The 26,742-nt window shown below is 39.0% G+C and overlaps 1 protein-coding gene across 4 annotated transcripts; it reads right to left on the bottom strand.

Moving 5' to 3' along the window:
- Window positions 1–11,906: 11,906 nt before the first annotated feature.
- Window positions 11,907–26,317, bottom strand: POGLUT3 (protein O-glucosyltransferase 3). Of its 4 annotated transcripts, none has more exons than XR_011680258.1 (9): window positions 26,009–26,317; window positions 21,049–21,246; window positions 20,392–20,678; window positions 19,396–19,612; window positions 17,872–18,068; window positions 16,684–16,878; window positions 15,539–15,643; window positions 13,066–14,710; window positions 11,907–12,930 (listed from the first exon to the last, which is right to left on the bottom strand). XR_011680258.1 is itself a non-coding variant. In XM_071434144.1 (9 exons), exons 3-9 carry the CDS (start codon window positions 21,143–21,145, stop codon window positions 14,585–14,587), a joined length of 1,224 nt encoding a protein of 407 aa, XP_071290245.1. In that variant the 5' UTR covers window positions 21,146–21,242; window positions 21,649–21,750; window positions 26,009–26,146; the 3' UTR covers window positions 11,907–14,584. The 4 variants fall into 4 exon arrangements, 3 of the variants coding, with proteins under 3 accessions (XP_071290245.1, XP_071290246.1, XP_071290244.1); XM_071434144.1 differs by adding an exon at window positions 21,649–21,750 and having other exon boundaries at window positions 11,907–14,710; window positions 21,049–21,242; window positions 26,009–26,146; XM_071434145.1 differs by adding an exon at window positions 21,649–21,747 and having other exon boundaries at window positions 11,907–14,710; window positions 21,049–21,242; window positions 26,009–26,146.
- Window positions 26,318–26,742: the final 425 nt, after the last annotated feature.

Below are 26,742 nucleotides of genomic sequence, written 5' to 3'. Positions count from 1 at the left end.
AAATAAATAATTTACATCTTTAAAATTCCTCTATACATATACCTGCTACAAATCCTTATAACACTAACTTAAAACTTTAAAACAACCAAATAAAATCAAAGCTAGAGACAGTTCTATTTGTGCTGCAGAAATGGAGATACAAGCAAATGAAATTTCCTTAAGATGGCACATCTAACAAGGTAGTTTCTGTAATTATGAGACATATCTGATATCAATGCTCTGGGGTTTGAGTCTTTTTATTTTACTTAATAATTTCCACTTCATATTGTTCCATAGTTTAAAATAAAAAATTATTCCTCAAAAAGTAAGTTGGTTGGCAGATTTTTTCTAGACAACAGTGAGTCCTAAATCACATCAAACCATTTCAATCATCTCAGTGTAAAGGAAAGGAGAATCTGGGCCTTTATATGATTTTGTTTTGGTTTTTAGACTTGCCTCACTACCTTAATCAGTTTATTATGTTAACACACCTATGCATTGCATAATACATAAGTAGATCATACACACTAAGAGCCCCTTTGGCTATGTCAAAACACAGAAACTGATGCCCTATCAGCACACAGCTGTCCTACCAGTGTAATTAAAACCAGTTTTAAATCAATTTATTTAGGTCTGTGAAAAGCACTGTGGTTTCAAACCTCCATGTGACATACACCTCATTGTAATTATCTCTTATCTGTTCACCTTAATTCTGTCATTTACACACAAGGTCTCGTAAAGCACTGACAATACACGAGGGATTGTGTCAAGGCAGATGTTATGTACAGAAAGATAAATACAAACCTTTGAGCCTCTGCTCCTCCTCAGGATATGCAACAATTACTTCAAGCAAAAGTGTCCTGTCATCATTCAGCTCCAAATTACCAGCTTTACTTTATGTAAAACATGGAAGTCAGCTTGTGGGCTCCCTGTTTCTCACTGTTCTTCTCAACCACTTTCCTTCTCACTCCTACACTGTTTTCTGAGTCTTTGTTGTAATGGCTATAAAGTACTTTTTTTTTTTTTTTAAATTTCAAAAGCCCTTACTGAATGTGGTTCTCAGGCTGTCCCTCCCCTGCTTCACTCATTGTTTTCTGGTTTCATTGCAGCATCTGCATTACAGTTGTAGCTGAGGGGTCTTTTTATACCTTGTTGCTATGAAAGAACTACTCATCTCATAATTATAGGAATGCTTGAAGCTTTTAAAATTAAATAATGCTTTAAGAATTTGCATGTCTACAAAACAATTTTAAGGAACTAATATGATTGTATGAAAAATATTTTTACATTTCTGTTGCATTTTCCAGTTACTCTTTATTAGAAATATGAGTATCTCAGTACAGGAGTGATCCAATTGACTACACATCAAGGAGTTAAATGGATTTCTTAACTGGAGGAGGAGGCTGTTACAACATGTTCTCTATATAAAATAAGTAATTTACTTTTATTGCTGGCTGTCACAATGCATTTAACATATCCAATTTATGAATAACTCATTATTTTGATATTGGTCTTCCAAGTCTCTCTATGAGGTAACTAGAATTTACTGAAAAATGCATTCTCATCCACTCAGAAACTGCTTCCTTGTTGTAGAGTTGCTCAATATTTTATGATCTGAAAGTGATTTATCCTTGCAGATTCAAGAAAAACAGCTGGTTCCTATTAAAGATTCATTATACCACTCCCATGTATTGATGTATGGCCTTTGTCAGTTTTTTGGGGTTTTTTAACAAGAAGACATTATTTCCTAATATTGGAAGTGTTAAATAGAAAGAAAGCGCTGCAAAGGACTGCATTTGCAGTCATTGATTAATTGCGTCTCTCCAAAAAGTACAATCAGAACCAAAATAAACTTAATTCTAAAATAATTAAGTGCACAGGCAGCAGTGTTACAATCCTGCTTAACTAATCCCTATGCCAACAATAAAACACAATAAAACCAGTTAAATCCTTAGAGTAATTCAAAAGTATAGATGTGCCTAATGCTTCATTTTCCTTGTGTATAATTGAATTGAGGTATACTAATTCACTATATTGTGTGCATAACCCAAAGTTAAATAAGGAAGAAGAGGTTTGAGACAGAAATCAAATCATTATAGAAGAAAAGCAGAAATTTAGTAAAAATGCCAGACATCTGGGAAACAACCTAACTTCCTTTCAGCAATTTCAGGTGAGGCAGCCATAATACTTAGTTAAATAGCCCCAAAGCATTAGATATTTACATAGGACTATGATTTTTCATGTTATTTAAACACCAAAAATCAAGAGACAAGCATTTTATGTCTAAATCAAAGCAGACCCGTGTAGTAAGATATTTCAAGTAAAAGAACATTTAAGCACCTCATACCATTTTTCAAGTCTCCCTGTAGCACCCATGCCAGAAGCCTACAGTCCACAGGCTCCCTCTGTGGCTGCCAAAGCTGGAAAGTTTCTTCCCCAGAGAAATTTTACAAGAGCCAAGATATTAATTGCCCTGCAGAGATCCCAGTTTCTTGCTGCTGACTACAGAAAAACCTTGAACAACTCTTCCTGATGTATCTCTGCCAAGGGACCAAAGACAGGTGGAATAAATCTGGCCATCAAGAGTCTGCCATAAGAATCAGGTGTGGCTGAAATCAACAGAGAAACTAAGCTTGAGCTGGGGAAAAAAAAAAAAAAAGAACAGCTGTGATTTAGTAAAAGCAGAACCCCCACAAATCTCTAAGTCAATAACACTGCAGAGATTGAGGATTTAGGAATCTAGTTTTATCCACTTGGACTTGCTTTGCTGAACACATTTAGTGAATGCAAATGTTCTTAATGCTTTCGTGCAGTGGCAATTTTGTGCATCCAGAATGGATACCACAGAGAATTCCCCATATGGTAAAGTGATGCTCACCATACCTCAGTACCTAGCCTGATTTTGATGACAGTGTCTTATGCAACACCTAGCAACTCTGTCTGCAAGGAAAGATAATGATCTGTAATGCTTGCATCCTACAGAGAAATTAGGTCAGAAAGTATTCTACTGTGAATATTCTGCTTCAATTACTTGGCAGTACTTGCAGAAACAGGCTCTCGATCAGGTTTAGGCCCTTTAGTAGAGAAACTAGAAAACTTGCAAAGCATAGTGAGGTTTCTAGCAGGCAGACAAAGCTGCCTAAAGAACACAGCATCTTTAGTCTCCCAAGAATAAGCAAAGGAAGTCAACTTGGCCTATAAATATTTTCATAATTATCAAGCAGCTTTCAAGTGGCTTGTAAGAGATGAATTCCAGTCCATCATAATTAACTCTAAAAGACAGCTGCCTTCTGTGTGCTTAGTTTCTTCTGTTCTTCCTTCCCTTTAGTTTTGTCTTTACTTTGATGTTCAGCTTTGTTTTCCCTTGGATCACAGTTTCGGTTTTCAACCTCACAGAGCATCCGTAACTGTGGGACCCAGAAAAGACTAGGGGCAATCAAAAGTAACTGTCTGAGTTAAATTACTGTAATGAGCCTGATTTTACAACCCTATGCCACAACTATAAAGCAGTGGGACAGCCAGTAGTGGAACCCAACAGGCCACTCACTAGTAGAATGTCCCTTACTTTGCATTGGATTCCCTAACTTGTACAGCCCTCATCTCCTGAGGGTAAATGCTCCTCACCAGAAGAGGAAGATCTGTTCCTCTAACACCTGCAGGTTCTTTGCTGTAAAGGAATATATGGGCACCCTGCAGAGAAGTGCAAATATACAAAAAAAAGGTCTTTCTAACTTACTGTTGTGGAAAAAAGCTGTGAACAGATTTTCCCACTCTAACCTTAGATAATTTTAGAACTTGAAATGATCTAATAAATCACATTCATGTAAGAGAAACTGAACACATTTTTAGAACAAATATTTAATTTTTATATTAGAGTAAGCTAACAGTGAACAAGCTTTTACAGAGAAGTATGCATTGGTATAAAGTACAGTCCCACATTCACTACATAGAAAGCAGTTGAAATAGAGCATCTAGATTCCTGAATTTATTTTTCCTAAAAGTAACCACTGGGTGAAACTCAGCTCTTTTTCTCCAGCTTAGAATTTACAGAGATACTCTGAAAAATAATGTTTTAGTCCTACACAACTTTCTTTTTTAATAAAATTAGCTCATCATATCCACATCCTTTTCTAAGCTAATTCTTTTCTAGCTATAAGTAACTACTTGTGACCCTTGAAGAATCCTTTTCCTCCTCCTTTTTAAGTAGTAAGAGAGGATATGTGTATGGTTGATGAATTAGAGTCATCTGATGGACAAGCAAGCATGTAGGATAGGTCCTCACTTCTGGAAGAATGACCTCTATAAGTACATGACCCTGAATTAAAAACAAAAGACATGCACAGAAGGAAAAAAAGCAGGAATAACAAAAGGCAAAGCAGGCAGGAGCAGGTTTGTGAATGGTCTTTCACAAGAGCTGGTCCAGAAAACAGACTTGAGTACCATCAGAGAGCAAAAAGGAGATGAGAGGTGAACAGGATACCAGTGAAAGTTTGAGCAGTTCTGTGATCATCCTTGAGGTGGGATACACACAATTTCATGCTCTCAGGCACATGGCGTGACTCGTGGGGTGTCCTTTGCAGGGCCAGCAGCTGGACTCAGTGATCATTGTGGGTCCCTTCCAATTGGCAGCTTTCAAGCAGATCACAGAAAGCCATTCCTGAACAATGAAAACTATCCCCATTTTAGATTTCTGAGTCCATGTATCTTTCCACAGTGCTTGTTTTCCCCCTCAGCCTGACACTCAGATGTAAGCTGCAACATAAGCTGAAACTCGTGTCATGGCTTGACAAATTTGCTTCCCACCAGCTGGGAATGAGCAGAGAAATCCACCTTTTGCTTTGAGGATCAAGCCAGGAGGAGGGGGTGACTCACAGGGAGCTGGCACTCCCACAGCCAGCCCTGTCTGCTCCAGGCCCAGGGTGTCTCGTGGCTGCCAGGGAGTGACTCTCGGTCATTTTTTCAAAAATTTTTTATTTGTTTACTATGATACTTCTTCTCTTACTGAATAGTTCTAGATTTTAATTTAAAGTTGCATCAAGAACATTCAGGAAGGAGAGCACTGGTGAGTATCTTCCCTATCAGAGTATCCAATTACTTAAAGAATAATAAAAGAAAACAATAGCTATTGCCAACAAAGTAGATTTTGTTACTGAGTTCAATGACAGTTGTAGACATGCAATTGAATCTCCCAATAGATCAATTTTTAAATGGATGTGTATATCCATTTGTATTTTTATGTAATGTCCATCAGTTTGGTAAGTAAGCAGAATCTCTGTTTCTGAAATCAGAGATTACCAGATAAGCAAATAAATACACTGGTTTCTGGATAGCCTGTGACCAGTTGGATATAGTAGCAGCATGTGTACTACTTTGACTTCCTTTGTCAGTAATGTGAAGACCTGAGAAATAACTATCATATTCACACTGGTGATCCAGCCTCAGGTAATGGGAAATTTTAAATGTATCAGAGAAAGAAGAAACTTTATTTCATTTTAATTTATTAATCCTTCTTATCATGTAGCATATTATCCTGTATTGTTTAATTTATCACAGGCAAAAAAACCTCGAACAAACCAAACCCTAAAGTTTTTTTATTTTAAAATAAAAAAGTTATATATGGTTAGTGCTATTAGATCAGTTAGATGGATAAAACCAGGTAAATAAAAGAGGAGAATGCCTGTACTGATTAAGCGAGGAGATACTGTTCCACAAAACCTGTTGCCTTTTATATAACAGTTTCAAAATCCTTGATTGAAGAAGAGGACATAAAGCACAGGAGAAAACACACCCTAGATTTGCTGATGATATTGCAACTTCTTTTCAAAGACAAAGACTTTGAAACAGCGATCAAAAAGCTGTGAAAGTAATAGAAAGTCTGTTTGAAAGTAGGCCCAGCTACACTCACAAGATAGCTTTTGAAACTACTCAGGCCAGTTGTAAGAGACAACTCTTGCCAGAGGCCCTCATCCCCATCAGTACTCCAAATTAAAATTTATTACAGAAAGCAATTACATGTAATTTAACATTAAATTAAAATGCAAAGCTAAATCCAGACAAGTATTAGTCTGACAATATAGGGAAAACACAAATGTAGGTGCAATATTATACAAATAAGGCAGCTGTAACTATAAATATATGGCATTGTTCCATGGAAAAACAGAGAGGACCCTGTAATAAGCATTGGTTTAACTGAAAATACAAGGGCTGATTTCCCTGCTGTGAGTGAATGCTTGATCCTGGGGAAGTGCCAGGAAAGCTGTCCCTGCTCTCAGACCTTAAGATATCAGCCAAGGGAATAGCTGCTGGCTCCCTGATGGGAGCAAGTGTTCCTGTGAAGGGAAACACTAGTTTTGTAACTCATGATTTGTTTGCTTTGCTTGCTTTCTTTCCCAAAGGAAAATCTGTCTCAGCAATTAGTGAACTACTGATCATTCATGAATTGATGATTTTTTTCAAGAAGGGGAAGAGGAGAAACTTTATAGGTTCAGATTCAACTCAATATACAATATTTTGTGTGAAAGGGAGCCTTAGCTTCATTTCATTCTGTCTTCTTTTCAGGAAACCTCTTTTAAGTCTTTGAGCACTATCAGAATATATCCATGTAATCAGAAAATGCTTCTTTCCCACGCAATTGGTGAGTATGGAAAATTTTAACCATTTATTAACTTGGGATAATGTAGTATAGTGATCCACTTCAAGAAGTCTAAAATTATTAATACAGTTAATTAATACAGTTTTGCAGTAAAAGCCAGACCATTTTAAGTGAGAAGCCCCAAAAAATGTCTGAATTTTTTCTTATTAAATTGGGTTACTTAAGTGACCAGTATCATAACATATTTTCTGTTTTTGTATAGAATTAAGAATTTTTCAGGAACAGACCATTTAGTTCTCAGAAACAAGTAGGAGACTACAGTCTGATACGATGCAATTTTCAAGGGCCAGTTTGAGTTCAGTGGGTGCTGATGTTGCCTCCGTTGCCCTGAAAATCACAGTTCATCATCCACATTCATTGGGCTCTTCATATCTGGGCAGAGGTTGTTAAAATTTTACTTGATGGTGTAACCATGAGAAATAATTCTAACTGACAAGGAACTAAATTTTATCTCCATATCTTTGCCAGTTACACATATAATTTCTTATTTGCTTTAGGGTTTTAGCTGCTCTTGACTAATGATGGAGTGGTTCAAGGGAATTGATTGAGGGGACAAATTGTTAAGTTATCAAGTTCTTAGAAACAGGAAATTGCTTAGCTGGATTTAGATGTCCTGTGTCTTAACCCTAAAGATAAGCAAGTTAATTTTTCATTTGTCTACGAACAGTAGGCGCTTTTTCCTTAATTTTTCCATTGGTTCAGGTAACCTTCAAGACCTTATCTATTGTTACAAATCTGAATGCACTCAGCAAAAACCCAGTGCTGTTTACTCTAATGGGACCAGAGTCTGGCGTTTCTATGGGAACATAATTTGTATTCCCCATCAGAAGTGATTTTTTTTAATGGCCTCCTTAACAAGATAATCCATCAAGGAACTGGTGACAACTGCACCCTACTTAACAGATCCAGTTTGACAACAATTACACATTACTGCATGTCATCAAGGCAGGGTGTAACTTGATATTAAATATAGCAAACACATTTGACAGTGGACCACAGCTGCTTGAGAAGGTAGAAGGTGCTGACTTCTGAGCAGAAGAATTGTTTGGCTTTGGGGTAATACTGACTTGGGACTGGAATGGAGAAAAGATGTACTGCATATGAGGGTAGTTCGGCCATCACCAGATTCAAGTAAAGACTTGAGTTTGTGGATGGTACTCAGAGCTCTGTGCTCATGAAGGACTTCCTGAAGACTTTATTTCATTAGATTATTAGGATAGGCACATGATGGTAGAGGAGACCTAGAGAAGACCTCATTCAAACTGTAATTGGCATCTTAAGTGAACGTACTGCCTGGTCTGAGTTGATCCATTCAAGTTTAACAGGGAAAAGCCAATTTTCCCATGTCTCTCTCCATTTTGAAATAAAAGATCCGATTGATAGTGTGTGTTTCTGTGACTGGAATGGAACTGCAATGAGAGAAATATATATATATAATGCATATACCTTGCAAGAGAGTAAAGCAATAGCTATGAACAGTTCCAGTGAACAATTCACTATACAAATAGTATTATTAATGTTCAGGAAAAAGTCACAGTTTTTCTAGATCTTTGGGAATATTTTGATTTGAGACAACATTTTATCACAGGGAAATTTGCCATCCCACAGGTAATCAGAATTTGGAAACTATTTCACAAGAAATACTGAGAATCATTCTGCATCTGATCTACATACTACCTGTATTTAAGTATTGCCAAATATTTACAATTGTTAGAAAGTCATAATCTGAATGATCTCTACCAGAGAGTCATAATCTAAGTGATCTTTAAATTTTTGGTGTTTTTAAAGAGTCAAAAGTTAATTTAGTACCAATCAGGTATTTAAAATTCACACCTACATTTCAGCTTCAGTTACAGGAAGTTTGGGATCAGTCTGACTGTTACCTTACAGACACAAATAAATCTTTCAGGGAATAGAGGAAATACCAAGGTCTAAATAATATGGAACGGTTGTAGTGTGAAAAGGCATGCTGGAGTTTGTCAGTGAGGGTTAGTCCACATTTAAAGTCCCTTTGTTCCTAAGGCAGAAGAAAGCAGAATTTATTGGCAGAGATGCAGCTTCTATCAGTAACACACATTCCTGACATTTTCTAAATAACCCACCTTGCCAAAAAAGCCTAAATAAACTTCAGGACATTTGGCAGAGTGAGCTGAATCTCTTCACTACAGGATTTTGCTTGAGTGCTAATGTCAGAGGTATGTCTTCTTAATTCTTCTGTTGATTATGTTTTAGCAAATAAAATCTTATATAATCCAGGCTCTAAATTTCACTGTTTTGAATTATCTAATCTTGGCTATCACTATCAATGTACAGTAACATAGAATAGTTTGTACCTGAAATATCCCTTCAAATTAATTTTGCTTATAAAGTGCTTTGCCTTCACTACAAAGAACATACCAATGTATCTGTAACAGGCATCTTTTTTAAAAAGAGTAACAACTTTTACCTGCAGAGTGGTTTTTGTTTGGTTTGGGATAATAATGTTTCTTTTTTTCATTCATCAAATGAAATGAACTGTGCTGACAAAACTACCTTCTTCCTGAGGTAAAAGCTGATGGTCCTGAGCAAAAAAAAAAATCATTATTTGGAAGAAAACCCAGTTTTCATTCTAACTTTTTTTCACTCTGAGAGCAGATTTCCATGTAAAAATTATTAAGATACTCAAATATCTTTCTATTGCAACAGTGAAAAATTTGGTGAGAGTAACACGCAAGACGAAATCAGGTGTTGGACGTGCAGGATATGAATGTGGTAGCAACCATTTTAGTTTATCGTGGGTATCAGCCATGAGATGGCAGATCTCTGCAGCTGGAGTGATGAAAATGCTTGTCTGGGCATTTTGGGAGACAAAGAATAACTTAAAGTGTGGCTACTGTTGACCCAAAGATAGGTAAAATCATCTGCTAATGGTAAAAGACCTCTTTGAGTCACATAAGCTACAGGGAAAGCTGAGTCTGACAAGTACAACTTGAATTGATCTTCGTTCACACAGGCTCCATCCAGGAGAACATATTTTGTGGGTTTTCAGCAGGCAGGTTATCATGTCTCACCTGTCCTGAATGGGTAGGCCCTTCTGGCATTCTGCTGAGCTGACTTGAGTCTCTCCACACTATATTGCAAACCTGGGGTACAGATGGATCCTGACTGATTTTTTAGTGTTGGGAGTTGAGAGGGGAATATGTCATGCTCATTCACCAGTGGCCTACAGAGTATGCTGGCATTTAAACATATAGCTTAAAAATACATTTTAATAATACATTGGCTGCTTAAAATCAATTACTTTGATGGTTCATAACTGTATTCACAATATTTTACAATTGTCTCATACCTGTAAAGTATAAATGCAGCTTGTTGAAAGAGGTCTTGCACTCTTGTTGAAAGAGGTCTTGCACTTTCAGTCCAGGCCTGTAATGCCAAATCAATGTATCTCACTTCTGTCAAATCTTCTGTGTACTGCATGACTAGGATATATTGTGATAATGTATATTAGTAAGGTAAATTATTATATTATACATACTAATATTATAAAAGTAAAATTAATATTAATATGTAACTTCATAGCCTTACAAGCCAACACAAAAATTTGTGCAAAACTTTGTATTAGCAAGGGAGACATAACCACAAATAGTGTCAAAAGTGTCAGCACAGAAAAGCTACGTCACCTCTTGGAGACACTCGAGAGCTGGGTTCATCCTCCTGCTATGTGACTAGATAAATGCTTGTTGTGTGACTAAAAAGCAGTTCTTAGAATAATGAACATCTGGAGGTCACACAGACCAAGCTTCATCTCCTTGGGGATAGCAGTTTAGGATTCTTTTTCCCTTATCTAACTGGAATTTCCCATGATGCAGCTGGTGTCTGTTAGGATTTCTGCTGTGTCCCTCTGAGAAGTCTTCTCTCTCTAAGGCTGACCTAACCCTGCTCACTCAGCTTGTCCTCATACCCATGTGCCCTGGTGGTCCATGCAGGGTGTCAATGTATTTCTTGTACAGGGGAGTCCAAAACTGAATACAGGACTCCAGCTGCAGCCTCACAACTGCCAAGCACACCTGCCTTGACCTGCTGGCCACACTGCTGCTAGTACACCTCCTGCTTATCACTGCTCACATGATGGGACTCAAGGGATGTGCTACAGATGTTTAAAACTACTTCAAACAAACATGCAAATCATCCTTTTCCCCTTATTCTCACAGCACAACCCAAAATTAGTGCCATAACTGTCTGCAGTATAGATTTTCCTATTAACAACTCAAAAAGAAGCATTGTACTCAAAACTCAAGCATTAGTACTCATATAGCTCATTAAAATCCTATAAAACTTCTCACAGACAAGAAGATTCTCACTGTTAAATCCTGTGAACTTAAACAATATTAATATAAAATCTTGCACTTCATCACCACCCTTACAGAAAAGAAAAAATTTGCAAAACTACAGTGCTAAAGGAGCTGATAATATCATAGGTTTATATAATGCTTCTTTTCCTTATTATAGTTTCTTTGCAAGCTTCTCAGACGTGCTCCAACAGGTGATGTATGTTTTCCCTGTCAGCTCTCCTCCCTAACTAAATAATTTACTTTGTAATGTAATAAATGTTGGGTGTATGCTTCCCAGCATGGATGTTTGAATCTAACATTCCATCAGACAAGCTTTGATTATAGGGTTTTTAAAATTATGAATCTACAAGGTGGGCCTGGCACAATTCAGTCACGAAACCAGCACACTGGTGATCTTGAGGTAAATATAAAATAATACAGTCTAAAGTATACATGAAACTGTATCTCCTTTATGTATAACAGATCAGGATTTACTCAAGACAAAATTGAGGTTGGGTATTTCCGAATGTGGGTGCCTAAATATATTAGGACATACATAAGACATAAAACCAGTGTTCATTATATAAAGGTTCACTGTTAAGGTTGAAGAAATCTGAAAATAAAGAATCTTAGGTAAAGACTCTGCCTTCCCAACATTACTGGATGTTAAACCCCTCCTCTGCAGATGCCTGTGCTTGAAAACATTGGCCCTGGGACTATACATTATTATAAACTATATACTATTTCAAACAAACAAACCTGCCTCTGTCATCACTGGTAAATCCCTGACAAAAACAGGACAGATTTTATTCTCTATTTAAAAACTGAAATTACTAGAGCAAAATTTAGTACTGTGGTATGGTAGCAGTTTTCCAAAATTACCACCAACAAGAGATTTCTATACCTTTGGACAGTCACTGTTCAAGAACTACCACAGAATAATACAAAGTCCAGTCTATGTATGCCACTTAAAAACTCTATTTAATGTATGCATTACACTTCACATGCAAAAGCAGGTTTTACTCAGTATTTAGCATTTCCTGTAACACACCAGGGTGATGGGTATCATCCTCTCAGCAAACTCACATAGATCTGACATCTTTTCTGGCCTGGTGGGGCACTTGTTACGATTGTTCTTCATTACAATTTAAATTGCATATGGTAGCACCAATGGAAAGAAGAGAGACTTTGCCTTACCTTCTTTTACTTTTGGAAGAGCTATAGCTGTAAACTGAACCAGATTCTCTCAAATTACTATGGACTTGTAGTAAAAGTTCCACCATCTCTCTACTATTTTTTAACTACAGCAAGAAGATTAGTACAGTCATATTTTTCAGGATATTTCTTGCTGTGAGCTATAAAAGCAACTGTAAGGCATTCTGTTGACAAACTAGTCTTTGAAGTGATACTTGTTACAAAGGAAAGGACTTTTTTTGGCAGAGAAGAATTAAGAACAGTTTCTTCCCGTTTTTATGAGGGAAGGAAGGAAGGATAAAATATCTACATTTATTTATAATTAAAATTTTATCTGATTCTTCTTTCAGTTTGAAAGACTTCTGTTTCAAGCTAGGCAAGTTTTCCTACATAGGTATTTCCAAAGAACCATGAAGTATGTGTCATGACTCCCCCTATTCTCTCTCATTTTAAAAAATACAAATTAATCACTTTTGGACTCTTGATTTGAAATATGTGGAACACTTTGTTTTTCAACCATTTTTTATGCTCACTTGCCTTTGCTGAGCGCATCACCTCCACAAACACTGGTGAATATAAAAAGCACATGGCATAATGGGTAATTTCCCAAAATAAGATCATGTAATACAGTAAAAAATGACTGTGCACATGGAACAAAAGGAGAGCACATACTCAGTCCTGAGTGTCAGCTTCAGCAATGGAACCCTGTTCCTGAACTTCGATGTAGAAAACTTTATGTCAGATGAGTCGAACACGTATTTATAGACTGAAGTTCCAGAACTGGTTTTCATGCTAAATAAAAATACAACCACTATAAATATGAGTGTCAGAAGCAGAACAAAGAGGATTATAGGTAGAGCAACATGATACAGGTTTATTTCTTAACTGGCATAATGTAATAAATGACTGATGGACAGTTGCACTGACCTCTTTAGAAAGACATAGTTCTTTCCATATTTAGCATACTGCCTTTCTTCCTGTTCTAATGCAGAAATTTCATGCAATTTGCAGTGTAGAACCAAGAATGAAGCCTGCATAATGTGTAGTGCACCAAATCAATCCCACAAGTCTACTGTCTTGCAGACATCTCCATTCTTTTTAGTGTACGGAGAATTCAGTATCCATGAAAGCTTTTATTTGCCTGTAGTGAGTCAGAAGCTGCTCAGGCAGGCTGCACTAGCCAAGATGGAAACACAGAAATGGGTGCTTGTGGGCACTGGTCTTGGTATTGGTGTCTCCTTCCAGGACTATTTATGCATTTTGAAGTAGACAAACTTGGACAAAAATCAACAGAGGTACTTGGAGTTGCATCCAGGACTAGGATTCCTCTTCTGCCCCACCCAAAGGCAGACTTTATCACAAAGGTATGACCAGATCCTTCTGCCCTTGTGAATTTTGCATTGCTAGCTTCATGGCTGCACATGAACTTCAGCAGAAGGCCTGAAAACCTCTTCCACCCTCTGGAAAAAATGGCCTTGAATTAAACCAAGGAGGACAACCAGCTTCCCAGTTGCTTTACATGGACTCTAACTCCTAGACTATTACAAAAGAATTAAACCGAGTTGGTCTAAAACTCTGCTAAATCTAAAGCAAATTTCAGATTTCACGTAGTCCAGAATACTGTGGATGGTACTGCTGAACTAAGATACCAGTGTTTCCCATGGCATGAAATTCCCAAGTCCTTTTGTGGAACTGTGACTACATTTACAGACAGTCACAGGAAGGGAACATGTTTTCAGAGTGGTGACTTGGCACCCAAGGCACTGTGACAGCTAGAGAGTCTGTTTTAAAGCAATATTTAATTCTGGTGATTCATAGCCATAATGCTTATAAACATATTTTTCTAATCTCTCTCCCTGCTCTCCATTTTCCTCTAAAATTGATGAGTGTTATATCATGTTGTCTGTTACCTGTCATAAACCACAAAATAATCTGAAAGCATGACCAGATCCGATATCTGTAAATCTCAAATATTCAGTTTCTTTGTCTAGTTCGAAAGTTGTTTTGCATACAAGAAACAATCTAACACTGAGGTAAACTTTATGAAGAAATCATAACACTGTTTCAATGTATCACAAATGCTCCTTTAGAATAACTTGCACTGACTCATGGCAAGATCTTTTGCAGTGATTAGTTCCTCACAAAACTTCGGTAATAGGTCCCATCTGGAACATGAGCAGCTCTGTGCTCTGCTTCCTGATGACGCAGTACATCAAACAAATCTCCCAGACACTCCCCACTGCAGGCTCACTGTCTGTCTGGTGGTGGTCATGGAGCCAAAACTGTGAGAACCAACATTGCAGATCAGAATGAGCAGGAAAAATGGTATGAAAATACAAGAAGAATACATAACTAAGAATGCCTGCTACTGCAAAAGAGTCTTAGATTTCACAGCTTAATTCCTATTCCTGCATTTTAAGTGGGTAATTTTCTCCATCCAGTACAGTTATAGATCTTCCCTTAAAGGCTTTTTCCTGTGGCAGCTGCACACTGAGTCCCTGTCATCAGGCTGAGGTACAAGTTCCATTCCATCCCGTATTTCAGGTTTGCTGGCTTGGCGTTCGGCATATTTCTGAAATATGTAAACAACATTTAAGAATGCTATAAGCACCAACATATAATTCAAGAAGCAGAATTTTTCTCCTCCCTTCCACTCAGAAGCCTACCTTTATCCAGGCTGCTTATGCCATTGTTCACAGCCTCTGCACAAGGTGTCTTTGTAACACACCTACTAATGGGCTACATTGCCTCTGAAAACCTCCTGTCATGTTTCTGCCTATTATTATGGTAACTTGGATATTGTCATCATCTGTGCCTAACCACTTTACACAGATAATGCATAAAAATGTCATTTTTGTACACTGAACAGTTCCATCTTTTGTGTTAACCTGTGGCTGGTGAAGTTGACATCTAACTGCACAGCACTACAGGAAAAAGATACTTTCAGAGAGGAGAAACTTTGTTCACTAGAGATTTGCATTTTCTAAGGAAGAAATGACTACTGGGTCTGCTTCATCCCCTACACTCTACTAGTCACACTTCTGGAACTTCTTTTCCATATATTCATTGTTTTGTAGTACAGTAGCTCAGAAGTATGAAGGGAAAAAGGAAGAAAAGTGGATATACAGATTATCTCCTACAGAGATCTACTGGAAACCAAATACCAAGTGACAATGAAAACAGGGCTGATTGGGGATGGGGGCAAAAAAAAAAATCCTGATTCTGTAAAATAACCATGATGTCAGGTAGATTCTTTTATTAAGAAGCAGGGTTTAGCAAAGCTCTTCACACTGATCTATGAATAATATGTCTGCTAGTGATTTAAGTAAGGACTGAAAATGAAATTTGTAGCATCAGTAGCAGCTGGGGGGAGAGTAATAAAGTGATCTATTGTACTCACCTGGAGCACTTTATAATAGTAGCAGTAAAACCTGTGAGGCTGAAGTAATTCTCTTGCCATTAGTTGTCCTTGTTTAGCAATTTTTCTAGCTTCCTCATCATTTTCCTGGAAAATTCAGATGAAACAAATGAATAACAGAGCAACTCAAAGCCTGACTAGCATTAGAAGTTTAATTAAATGGGCTATTCAAATCTGCAAAATTAACTGCAATTACTGGTAGATTGCAAAGGCATGAATAAAATTGCAGATTTGTTTAAAAATACTGGATTGCTTTTACTGTCACTACTGCTACCTTAGGGTTATCAATAACAACTTTCATGACTAACTGTACAATTTTGAAAACTCAATTGATTACTGCTCTACCATTTTGTCGAAGCCTCAAGTCTCTTCAAAATCAATTCTGATATCTCCCAGACCTACTTAGTTTTACAGAGGACCAAAACCACAGCTCTTGTCCTCTCCAATGCAATGGAATTCAATGTCTTTTTAAAAATAAGTGCATGAATTCAGGTACTTATTCTCAAGCTTTTTAGGTCTATGTTGCAAAGCTTTTAGTACTCTCCTCTGATTCCTTAGGTAGAATTGCAGTACTCTCAGAAAAGAAACTCTTCCTGTATTTTTTTTATCGTTAACAGCACTTTGACTTAAAGCAGAAATGGTGTTTTCAATCACAGAATTGTATCTGTTTGCTTACAGGATCCCAGTCTCCCACTCTCAGCATGTTACAGAGAGCAGCAATTTTCTGTACATTCCAAACAGAACATGCAGTAACTTCTGCTCTAGTCAGGGCCTAGAAAAGCTATAGCATTAATTAAGTAGTATCTAGGAATCTGGTTGTTTCTTTCACAATTACCTTAGACAGTATGCTAAGGCTCTGACTCATGAACTCTTCTGCCCATACTTAAAATGAACACTTAAGTACTGCCCTAAATAGAGATGGTTATTTCAAATAAGGCCTTCCCATTTTATACTAACAACAAAATGTACTTCCTTTATTCCAGGATCTCAACACAGTTCATGCAATATATATATATATATATACATATATGTGTGTGTGTGTGTGTGTGTGTGTGTAAATACAAAAAAAGAGACTATTAAGATAAATTTGTTTATCACTTTAAACTTAAATCAATAATGGAACTTACCTTAGCCCATTTTATTTTGTCTAGCAAGTCCTCTAAGTTTCTCTTAACTGGAACATAATGTTTCCAAGGTTTTAATCCAATATAAAAGTGTTCATAGTACTGGGAATCTTGCTTCAACACCAGGCTGTCACCCAGCAAGAGGTATGGAAACCTGTAAGCTGCTACGGTGCCATCTACATTCACTTGGTATTTGTACTACAGCGTGAAGAGAGAGGAAAAAAGGTGAAGTGTTTTGTACCAGAATGAGAACAATGACTGTACAAATATTATTTTAACAGGCAAGAAATAATCATGTTTATTCATTTTCATCTTCAAACTCATTTCAGTGTTAAGCATGTGTAGTTTCATGGTCTTCTGGATAATATAATGGAAAAAAGGATTTGTTTTCAACATGAGGCTGACAGTCAAGAACCTTTGTGTCACATGATCTGCCTGATGGGTGTCCTATTGAAGTGTCCTGGGATAGAGCAAGGGCTACAGCAGGGAAGGAAATAAAACTAATCTTCATATTCATACTCATACTTCAATTCAAACAGAGTAAATTTATTCTGACTTAATATTATTATATAGAATAACCTGAAACATATTATTATACAAAATAAGCTGAAACATAATACTAGAAATAACCATGAATGTCATGCTTTGGCAGATGTTCTTGGCTGTTACAGCATTTCTGAAATACTGCACTTCAGAACAGAATTTCAATTGCTATATATTATAATGACTTTATACAGGATTCTGTCCCCTTAATTTTTTTTATTTCTCTTGCAGTAGAATTTGTATGTTAAAGTACAACAAAAATACTCATCTATTTTTCTAATTTGTTACTATAAAGACTCTTTCAGACATCCATAGTGTACTTGAAATGGCTGTAAATTGTGTCCGTTGTTTTCATATTACCCCAAATCAAAGAAACCCTGATGGTGAGAAATCCAGTCTATTAAAACAAAAAAATAAGCCAAGATGTCTCTCTAAAGGTCTTTCTTGGCTTTCTCTACAAGTGTGTCACATTAGGAAATGGATTACAGGTGGTTTATCTACTCTGCATGGACCTGTGCTCCTACAGCAGCATAATCGTTTTGTTTACTGAAAAGAATTAACAAAAATAAGCTTTGTCTTTTCAGCTGAAATTAATTATTTGAAATAATTAATTTCAAAATAAATCTGAAACTATAATTTGATTACTACCTTAAAGAAGTCAAAGAAGCCCATCAGCTGAGCCTTCCCCAGCTCTTTTTCTTTTTCTCTGAAGAAGAAATACCCAGTTATTCCAGCATCTAGTAGTTCTGGATTTTCCTTGGATAACTTGACAAGATGGAGACGTTCTTCTCGGCTGTCTCGACCTCTGAATAAAGCCCGCTCAGTTTTGTTTTCCCAGAAGGGGCCTATGAGCAGTGAGTGATAAGACAAAAGCAAACAGCAGTGAAATGTTTAGGATCTGTTCAAGGCAAAGAAGGAATTTGGTTTGACAGTGGTATTACACTTGGAGACGTGGTAGGACAAGCATGGTTTCCCATAACCACTTACTAATCACAGGGTTAAACTCCCAATTCTGGTTTGAATTTTGGGATGAGAAACCCGTACAAGGAAAATTGGAGAATTGCTTTTCCAGTCAACAATTTTGTATTTCAATAACTTCAACTATCTTGAAAGCTACCTAAGGGATTTAATAAAATACGTAAGGAAAATGCTAATAATTAAAGCAATTCTCCATCCATACAGTCTGCCACAATAACCTAATTTCTTTAGTAAAATCCACTTCTGTTACCCAGCAGTTTAGGAGCTCGTTGAAGAACCACTTAATGATGCCTTAAAAAAGAAAATAAATGGCTATGTTGTGTCCTCTAAATACTTAGCAAGAGTCTGAAAGATGTAATCTCTGCTTACTGCATTAACTATGCCCTTCCTCACCTTTCTGCTGAAAATTTCCCTTAAGGATCTAATAAATACTGTAGTCTCTTACTGTCTCCTAATTGGAAAAGCAGCTGTACTAAATCAGTAAACACACAATGCCTCTAACTGATCATTTAGTTGAAATATTTAATTTAAAAACTAATAAAGAGGAACTGAGAACTAATTAAATAAAAAGAAGTAACTTTTCACTCCAGTTTTACTCCTTAGGTACTGCTTATGCCATTTGTTTGATCCCTAAGAATTCTTTAATTCCCTGAGGGGGAAGAAGACACCTGTCAGTAAAGCCGACTCCTCTTTCAAAGGCAGAAAAGCAATTCAAGAGATCTTACTCTGAGGTATTTCTTCATATAGACAATGTTTTCTAATTTGAGAGAGGCTGCAGCATAGTATCAGCTTACTTCTTTCAGGATTCAAATTAAGTTTTTGTAAATAGAACACTGGGCCACAAGACAGTCAGGAAAAGGGCTAGTATTTGATTAGTGTTTGAGTCTTTACTGAGGAAAAAGGCCTTTTAATTTCATTTAGTTTTCCTTTGCCAGGTCACAGTAGGCATCTTCTGGATACCTTTAATGTAAAATTCACATTTATTGCAAACTGGACTTCTTAAATTTTGGTTCTAAATTATACACCTGCTTAGTGGCAGTGTTGAGAAGTGTTTGCAATCTGTGAAGACTAAGCTGCTTGTACTCAGAGATGTCCCAGGGCACTTGTAACTGAAGACTTCAACACATTTGAATGCAACTTGCTTCTCTGATGGAAATCACAAATTTCTTTTTAAACCCTCAGTCTCTAATTCACCTGTATGTCCTTGAATGGAAAGGAGATCATTGGTGACGCCACGCAGGGTTTCCAGAGTTGAGTGGGTTACATCATATGTTGGCAGGATGATATCTCTGGAATCCACAGAGCCACACCAGGAGATGACAGGTACAGGCCCAGGTGTATCATTAACCTTCCTGTGCTCAACTGGCCAGTCTCCAACATTGAGATAAAACTCCACGTCAGGAAGACGAACCTAGATGTGTACCCAAGAAAGGATAATAACACAGAGAAGCTGTCTGTCACTCTTACATCTGTTCCTCAGTTCTCTCATGTCACGCACTCAGTGCACCTACTGGATAGCTCATAGATTTAGCTGGGCTTAATGCATGAATTCCAAGCTTTTTTCCTGCAAGGAAGTTTGAAAGGAACACCCAGAGGCCAGGAAACAGCTCCCAGTTGGGCCTTAGCCCTTGGAGCTTTCCAAGCATTTCCATTACTGCCAGGAGCAGCCCCCACACATTACTCCTAACACCCAGTGTTGTCTTGATGGAATGTCAAATCTTACTTTAGATTTTTTTTTTATCTTTACTTTACATTTGAAGATACAACAACAATTGCAGTACTGCCATATTTAAATATGTTTAGCCTGGATAAGAGATGACTGAGAAGGGATCTTGTCAATGCTCACAAATGTCTTAAGGGCAGCTGTCAAGAGGATGGGGCCAGACTCTTTCCAATGGTGCTCAGCAACATGACAAGGGGGAGACAAGTATATACTTAAACACAGAAGTGCCATCTGAATATGAGGGAAAACTTCCTTATTGTGAGGAAGATGGGGCCATGCAACAGACTGCCCAGACAGGCTGTGGATATTCAAAACCCACCCTGGAGATGATCTTGTGCAACCAGATCTGGGTGAACCTGCTTCTGCAGGGGAGTTGGACTAGATGTTCTCCAGAGGTCCCTTCTCACCCCAACCACTCTCTGGTTCTGTGCTATTGCCTTAATGTGTGACATGATCCAAAGCGGTACCTTCCTGGCCAGTGACAGGAACATTTCATCAGAGAACATCTTGAAGTCTGTGTACTTCCCTAGGGAGCGCCGGTAGATGTGATTATCCAGGATAGTGTAATGGACAATAGCACCTCCTGTTTGGCTGAACTTGGCTGGGATTTCCTTGAGCATTCGCTGCAGGTCAATGGTGGGAAATGAAGTGAAGTCTTTTGTAATCTGAGGCTCTTGGGATGGACAGGACATCATGTCCTGCCAGACCTCAGGGTCTTCTACAGGACAGTCACAGTATTCATGATAAACTGGTTCTGTGGAAAACAAAGCACCCAGAGTCTGTATTCGTGATTCTACAGCACACATAATTTATACATTACAGTGGCTTGGCATTTTTATACCATGCTTTCTACAGTTTTCTTAGGAAATCATCCTTCCTGTAACTTCTGGAATTTTGCAGTGTAACTGAAAAATCAGCAACATTCTTCTCTTTTCAGAAATACAAGACTTTGTGTTATATGGGTGAAATTATTCTGCTAGTCCATTTCTGTGAACCTGCCAAGCACGTGGGGGACTCAGAACTGTTTGACCTGTCCACAGCTACCACAGCCCATGTACTGCAGTTTGAAATATACCCTAATTCAGAACTTTGACACATTACATTATAACAAAAAATACCCTTACCTTTCAAAATATAAGGTGATTGAGCCACATGCTGATCACCATAAAGTATCTCAATTTTCAAGCCTTTTGTGACACTTCCATACATCCGATAACGCATAAGGAATGTACCATCATTTCTATCCAAAGGCCAAGGTGTGTAAATTCTGGTGACTTCTTTTGGAGAAAGTGCTTTAATTATCACTTTAAACTGTGTTCTTCCTGGCAAGAGGAAAATAAAACCAGACAAAATCACTTTAAGCTTTTAGAATTACATCTAGTAAATAAAGGTAAGGAGCAAACTCCACTGAATTAAGACCACGGAATTTAATTTATTTTTCAGTACAATTTTTTAATTATACCAAGTTGGTAAAACTAGTTTCCAGTGATGAAATATCACCCTACCAAATATTCTTAGTCATTGCACACCTCTAAATGGAAAACCTGCAGGTGTAGATAGAAAGTTAAATATTTGATTATAAGACAGAAGGAAAAGCTAACAGTATTTTGAAGCTAAGATTAGGTTTTATTCTAAGTTTTCAAATTAGTGCTCTGAGGACCAATAATTTCCTCTAGAGTAAGAAAGACAGGAAACCAAGTTAAAGTAACAGTAGAAAAGAATACTTGCCAGCTTGTGGAAAGGCAGTTGCAGCATGCAGGAGTCACATACAAATTGTTCAGCTTTGGGCTGCTGCTGACTGTCTTGCACATTTAAAGTCCCAGCTACTGAAAAGCAGTGATAAGAGAATGATAGTAGAGATGTTCCCTGGACATCTGTCTGACCTGTGCTTAAAGATCACCAGCATTTCATCATTAATGCACTAAGATATGGAATAATTTATGGACAATATGAGTATGCATAAACATAAATCTGTTATAGTCTTTAGTTCTATCACAAGTGGTCATTGCCAACTTTATTAATTAAAAAAAAATGAGGAGGACAAATTATTCACGAAGTGTGACAGTCTAAGCATTGTGAACCAAACAAATACAATGAATGCTACCACCAAGTCATATACAGAAATAAATGAAACTGAAAAAATCCAGAAAAAAAATCAAGATCTAACTAAAATCTGAATATGTCCCAACAGCACTAAATGGTTGAGATGTCAAAGTTATATTTTGCATCCACAGAAAAATACACTGATGTGGTAAGTACCAGTCTTTTAATGATTAATCATGTCTTCCTTAGATCACTGGGTCTTGAAATTGGATTCAAGTCAAATACTGTGCAAGAATATTCAGATTAAATGACTCTCCCAAAGGAATGAACGTCTCTGCCTCTAAAGGTCACTGCAAGTAACAAACTTGCTTCAAAGTAGCTGACTTCAACCAAGTACCCTCTCCCTATGACTATCACCTAGTATTATTTGGATGAAGAAGCATTCAAATCCAGAGTATGTCATGAGGTTCACATAGAAAACTGTTTCCTGTTGGTATCACGTCTTTGTCTCCTTGTACCCATTTTATTAAACAGCATTTTTACTGGGTATAGTGATTTCCCACTGAAGAAAAGTAAGTTTTCAGCTGTCATAAAAATAAGTGAATATTGTGAAATCAAAAGTCAAATATTACTGAATTTTATATCCTTGTCCTCACCTACAGGAAGTAACTAAGTGGGTCTTTTCCCCTGCTGGTTATGCACGTCCTGCCCTAGACATGAGGAGCTCTTGATCTGCCCAGAGGATATGTTAGGTTTAGTTGGTGGCACTTCAGACATAGGAATCATTTGATAAGGGAAGTGACTGATAACAAAGCTCTCTGGGAAAAAGCTAACTCCAGTGAAAGTGAAGAAAAATGAGACTGAGTATCTCATGTAAGTACAAATAATTCATTGGAGGAAACAGACTTCTTGTTTGTAATTTACAACAGTGATTGTGTAATGGGGTCAAAGCCTCCATGGTATACTTAATCATGACATCTTTTTGCTGATTTTTATTTTTTATTTGGAGGAAGTTACCATGGTGCTTTCACTCATGGTTTTTTTTTTTTGTTTCTCACAATCCAAAGGAATTATAAAAGAAAAATGTGTCCTTGTTGAATTTGCACCACCAGTACTTCTCTGTTGCCCTGAAAACATGTCTGGGACAGTATTTTAAGTACAAAATAATTTCCCAGTACTAAAGAGAGACTAAAATATAGACACAGTCAAAATAGGATACTTTAAGAAATGCAGATAATGACACCTGCTTTACGCATTTTTTTTCTGTGTTGCAGCTTGCAAATGAGGTATGCCATGCCAACAAGTGGTGAAATGGAGGGAAAGAAGGAAAAGGTAAGAAGACACTGAATTTAGGCAAATTGCTAGAGAAGAACAAAAAAAACCTAGTCACCCTATTTCTGACATGTATGCTGAAGAGAAATTAGAAGATCTGAAGATTTTTTTTGATTCAACTGTTTTACTGGAATTGTTGCTGGTTACTTTCACAGATGGAAATCACAAAACTGACGGACTCACTAAAGGGACACACAAATTATTAGCCTATACTTTCAGAGAGCTGCAAGAGCATATACCCAGTAACAAACAAATACAGGTCTTGTGTGTGAGCATCACAAAAGCCCAGGGATCAAAGACCCAAATGGAGGTCCTGCAGTGCCCAGGTAAGAAGGTGAGTGAACTGAAATGTACAACTCTGTTTGGCAGCACTGGAACGAGAGCTGGAAGAAGCATGCCCTGCTCTTTGAAAGCATTTGCTGAAACCTGCAAGAATACCTGGGAGGCCTTGAAAAATATTTATTAGCACAGTATCATCTAAACAACAGATAACCTGAACAGATGATCAAAGATCATCTGAACAACAGTTAACAGCTGATTTTATCATGGTCAATAGTATAAAAAGACATGGTTAGCTGTTGTTAAACCAAGGATAAAACCTAGCAGAAAAGAAGGATAAGGCTTATCCAAGTAGCCAAAGGAAAAAAATCTATGCAGTTTACACTAAAAGAAAGTTCTGTATTTTCAGCAGGGATTTTCTTAATCTTTGAAATAATTTTCCTAGGGAAAGAATGAATTCTGCATCATTCAACATCCTCCTACAAGGCAGGTCAAACAGTTACAGCCTCTGGGCTGAAATTCCAGTGTAATGTGCAAGGGTGCATATCAATTCTGATGAACAGACTAGATATTCAGAAAACAATTCTGGATTTAAAATCTACTCATTATGCTATACAAGTTTTATATGCATCCCAGTAAGTCCTGACCCACTTGACCGAAATTCTAATGCACACAAAAACCAATTTAATAGATTTGAACACATTTCACAAATGTGATGCCTTAACTGTAGCTCTGCTGCTCTGATCACAGTGTTCCTGTTTTGCAATGGGGGTGATAATGTCAATTTTTTGCTATCTCAACAGGTATATTTTGAGATGTTTTTAGTTTATGTTGGAGAGTGGTGCCTGAATGAATATTGTTAATTGTAATTCTTAATGACATTTTACAGATTTGAACATTTTAAATCATTAGAGAACAGAAGTTTATACCCAGGGTCTCTATGAATACTTTAAACAGTGCTCATGCACTGAATATAATCAACTCTACCACTATTTTTTAAGGATCCTTGGCACCCTCCTAAACAGTTCTTGGCATGGGACAGCAGTTAGCACAGGCTGAGGCAGCAGCTCTTCTCTGCTGGCAGCACTCATGCTCTGTCTTTGACTGGAGGCCACAGCAGGTCATGGGATGAATGGGTCCCAAGCCAGATGGCATTGGGACTTGGAAACTATCCTGGGACACTGAATTTATTAACATAAATACGAACACACACAAACACATTGCGTGTTTCAAAACTAGTTTCTCAGTACCCATGTCCTCCCAGTTTATCTTGGAGCACTTACACCAGCATGAGAATCCAACTGAACTTCACACCTTTTCACCTTTAGCGACCTCTTGTTTGAACCCAGGGCTCTCCCTGTGCAGCTGCTATCAGCCTCTACCCCACTGGCAGCGAGCGTGCAGCTGCATTCTGGACTGCAATTACAAAACTGTGCTGACATCCAGCACCAAGCTGCAACAGCAGATGGAGATAGCCCAGACCTGAAATATCTGAAGTATCCACACTCCTGTCAGACTAAAGACATCCCCTGTATAATATATGGCTACTCCTTAATTCTGCAAGCAGCAGCTTTCTAACTGACAAGACATGAAGTGGCCGTGCATACTTGGTAGCTGCCCTCTCAGTACCATCTCTGTGAACAGTAAATAACACACAGTAAATTAAATAGCTTCTACCCCATGTAAATTAGCGACACAGGATTTCCTCTGGGGCTATCTCAGGGTTATCTTCATTATGGAATCTGTGACACCAAAGTAATTTTTATTCCAAATTTAAACTATTAATATAGAGTGTGTGGAGTTGACTTGCAGCAGCAAACAGCTGACTGCCATCATACCACTGGCCTGCAAGAACCAGCCCAATTCCCACCCTCAGGAGAAGTGTCATGGGATGGTTTGTGCTTGTGCTGAGTAAACAGAAATGAAAATTACTCCTTAACGGAACAGCAGAAGGATAACAGAGCCCAGAGGGCTCTGCTGACTGAGACACAAATTTTAAGCAACTGGTGTGTGTGCAGCATTAAAAGTAATTACGTTACCACTTCCCAGCTGTGCATTGGGAATCTACGGCCACTAACTCCAGGAAGACAGGTTCTTTCTGAGCTTACGGTTTTTTGCAGTAAATTCCAAACTGTTTAGAGCAGACTGCTGGTGAGAGCAGCGGAGGCACTGGGCAGCACCAGAAGAAAGGAGGCTCGGACCATGTGCTCTCTTGCCATCCTGGCTGTCCCGGGCGCTGCGGGACCGGGCGCGGGGGGCAGCCCGGGCACAGCCACCGCACGTAACGGGGAAAGGAAGGAAGGAAGGAAGCAAGGAGGAGGGGAAGAGGGCAAGGGCTGGGCACCTCCAGCCAGGTTCTGTAGCGAAACCGCGGCCCGGGGTAGGGTCTCCATTCCTGCCCCTGCCCACCCCGGAGCACACGAACGGTACCTGGCGGGGAGCGGGAGAAGTTCCGTCCGGCCGCGCTGACCGCCTGGATGTAGAAGTACCGCACGGGCACGGTGAGCCCCGCTTCCAGCCCGGGGCCCCACGCCAGGCTGCGCTCGGCGCTGACGGGGTCCACGGGGTCCGCCGACTCCGCCGGCTGCAGCAGCGGCCCCGCGGCGCCCAGCAGCAGCAGCGGCAGCAGCGGCTGCAGCCCGCAACCCCCCATCGCCCCGCCGGCCCCCACCGCGCCCGCTCGGAGGGGTCCGGGGCCTCCTCGGGCCCTGCGCGGCGCCCGCCCGCTCCCCGCCCCGCGGGGCGGCCCGACGGCGCCGGGGCCGGGCAGAGCCTGAGGGAGGCGAGCAGAGGGCCGGGCTTTCCCCGGGCGGCTGATTCCGCCTTTCCCCGTTCTCCTCCTCCTCCGGGCTGTCCCGCGATGTCCCCAGGGAGGTCGAGGGGTGAGAGCCCAGCTCAGCCCGTGTGCGCTGGACCGCGCCGGCGGCGGGAGCGAGCCCTGCCCGCGGGGCGCAGGAGCGGGTTCGGAACCGTGCAGTTCCCCGGAGCCGCGGGAAATACAGCACTGTGAGAGTGCTGGGAGAGCGGGGAGCGGGCTCGGGGCCGCTGGTCTGCGGCTGCCTGTCCCGAGGGGTTTTTCTTCCCTGCCTGTGGGCTCTTTGCGGGCCGCGCTGAGGAAGCAGGTGATCGGGGGTGTGTCGGCCCCCTCAAAGAACACGCTACCT

The sequence above is a fragment of the Agelaius tricolor genome, unplaced genomic scaffold, assembly GCF_023055355.1.
Source record: "Agelaius tricolor isolate 1412-34295 unplaced genomic scaffold, bAgeTri1.0.p SCAF_9, whole genome shotgun sequence".
Classification (NCBI taxonomy): domain Eukaryota; kingdom Metazoa; phylum Chordata; class Aves; order Passeriformes; family Icteridae; genus Agelaius; species Agelaius tricolor.
This window is presented reverse-complemented; position numbering and strand designations above follow the sequence as displayed.

Excerpts from the sequence above, each read along its gene's own strand:
- POGLUT3 (XM_071434143.1), bottom strand. The coding sequence starts at position 26,231 with ATGGGGGGTTGCGGGCTGCAGCCGCTGCTGCCGCTGCTGCTGCTGGGC. Across the intron at positions 20,679-21,048 it reads ATCACCTTATATTTTGAAAG|AACCAGTTTATCATGAATAC; the intron begins GTAAGGGTATTT and ends TGTTTTCCACAG. Across the intron at positions 16,879-17,871 it reads GCTTCTTTGACTTCTTTAAG|TACAAATACCAAGTGAATGT; the intron begins GTAGTAATCAAA and ends TTCACGCTGTAG.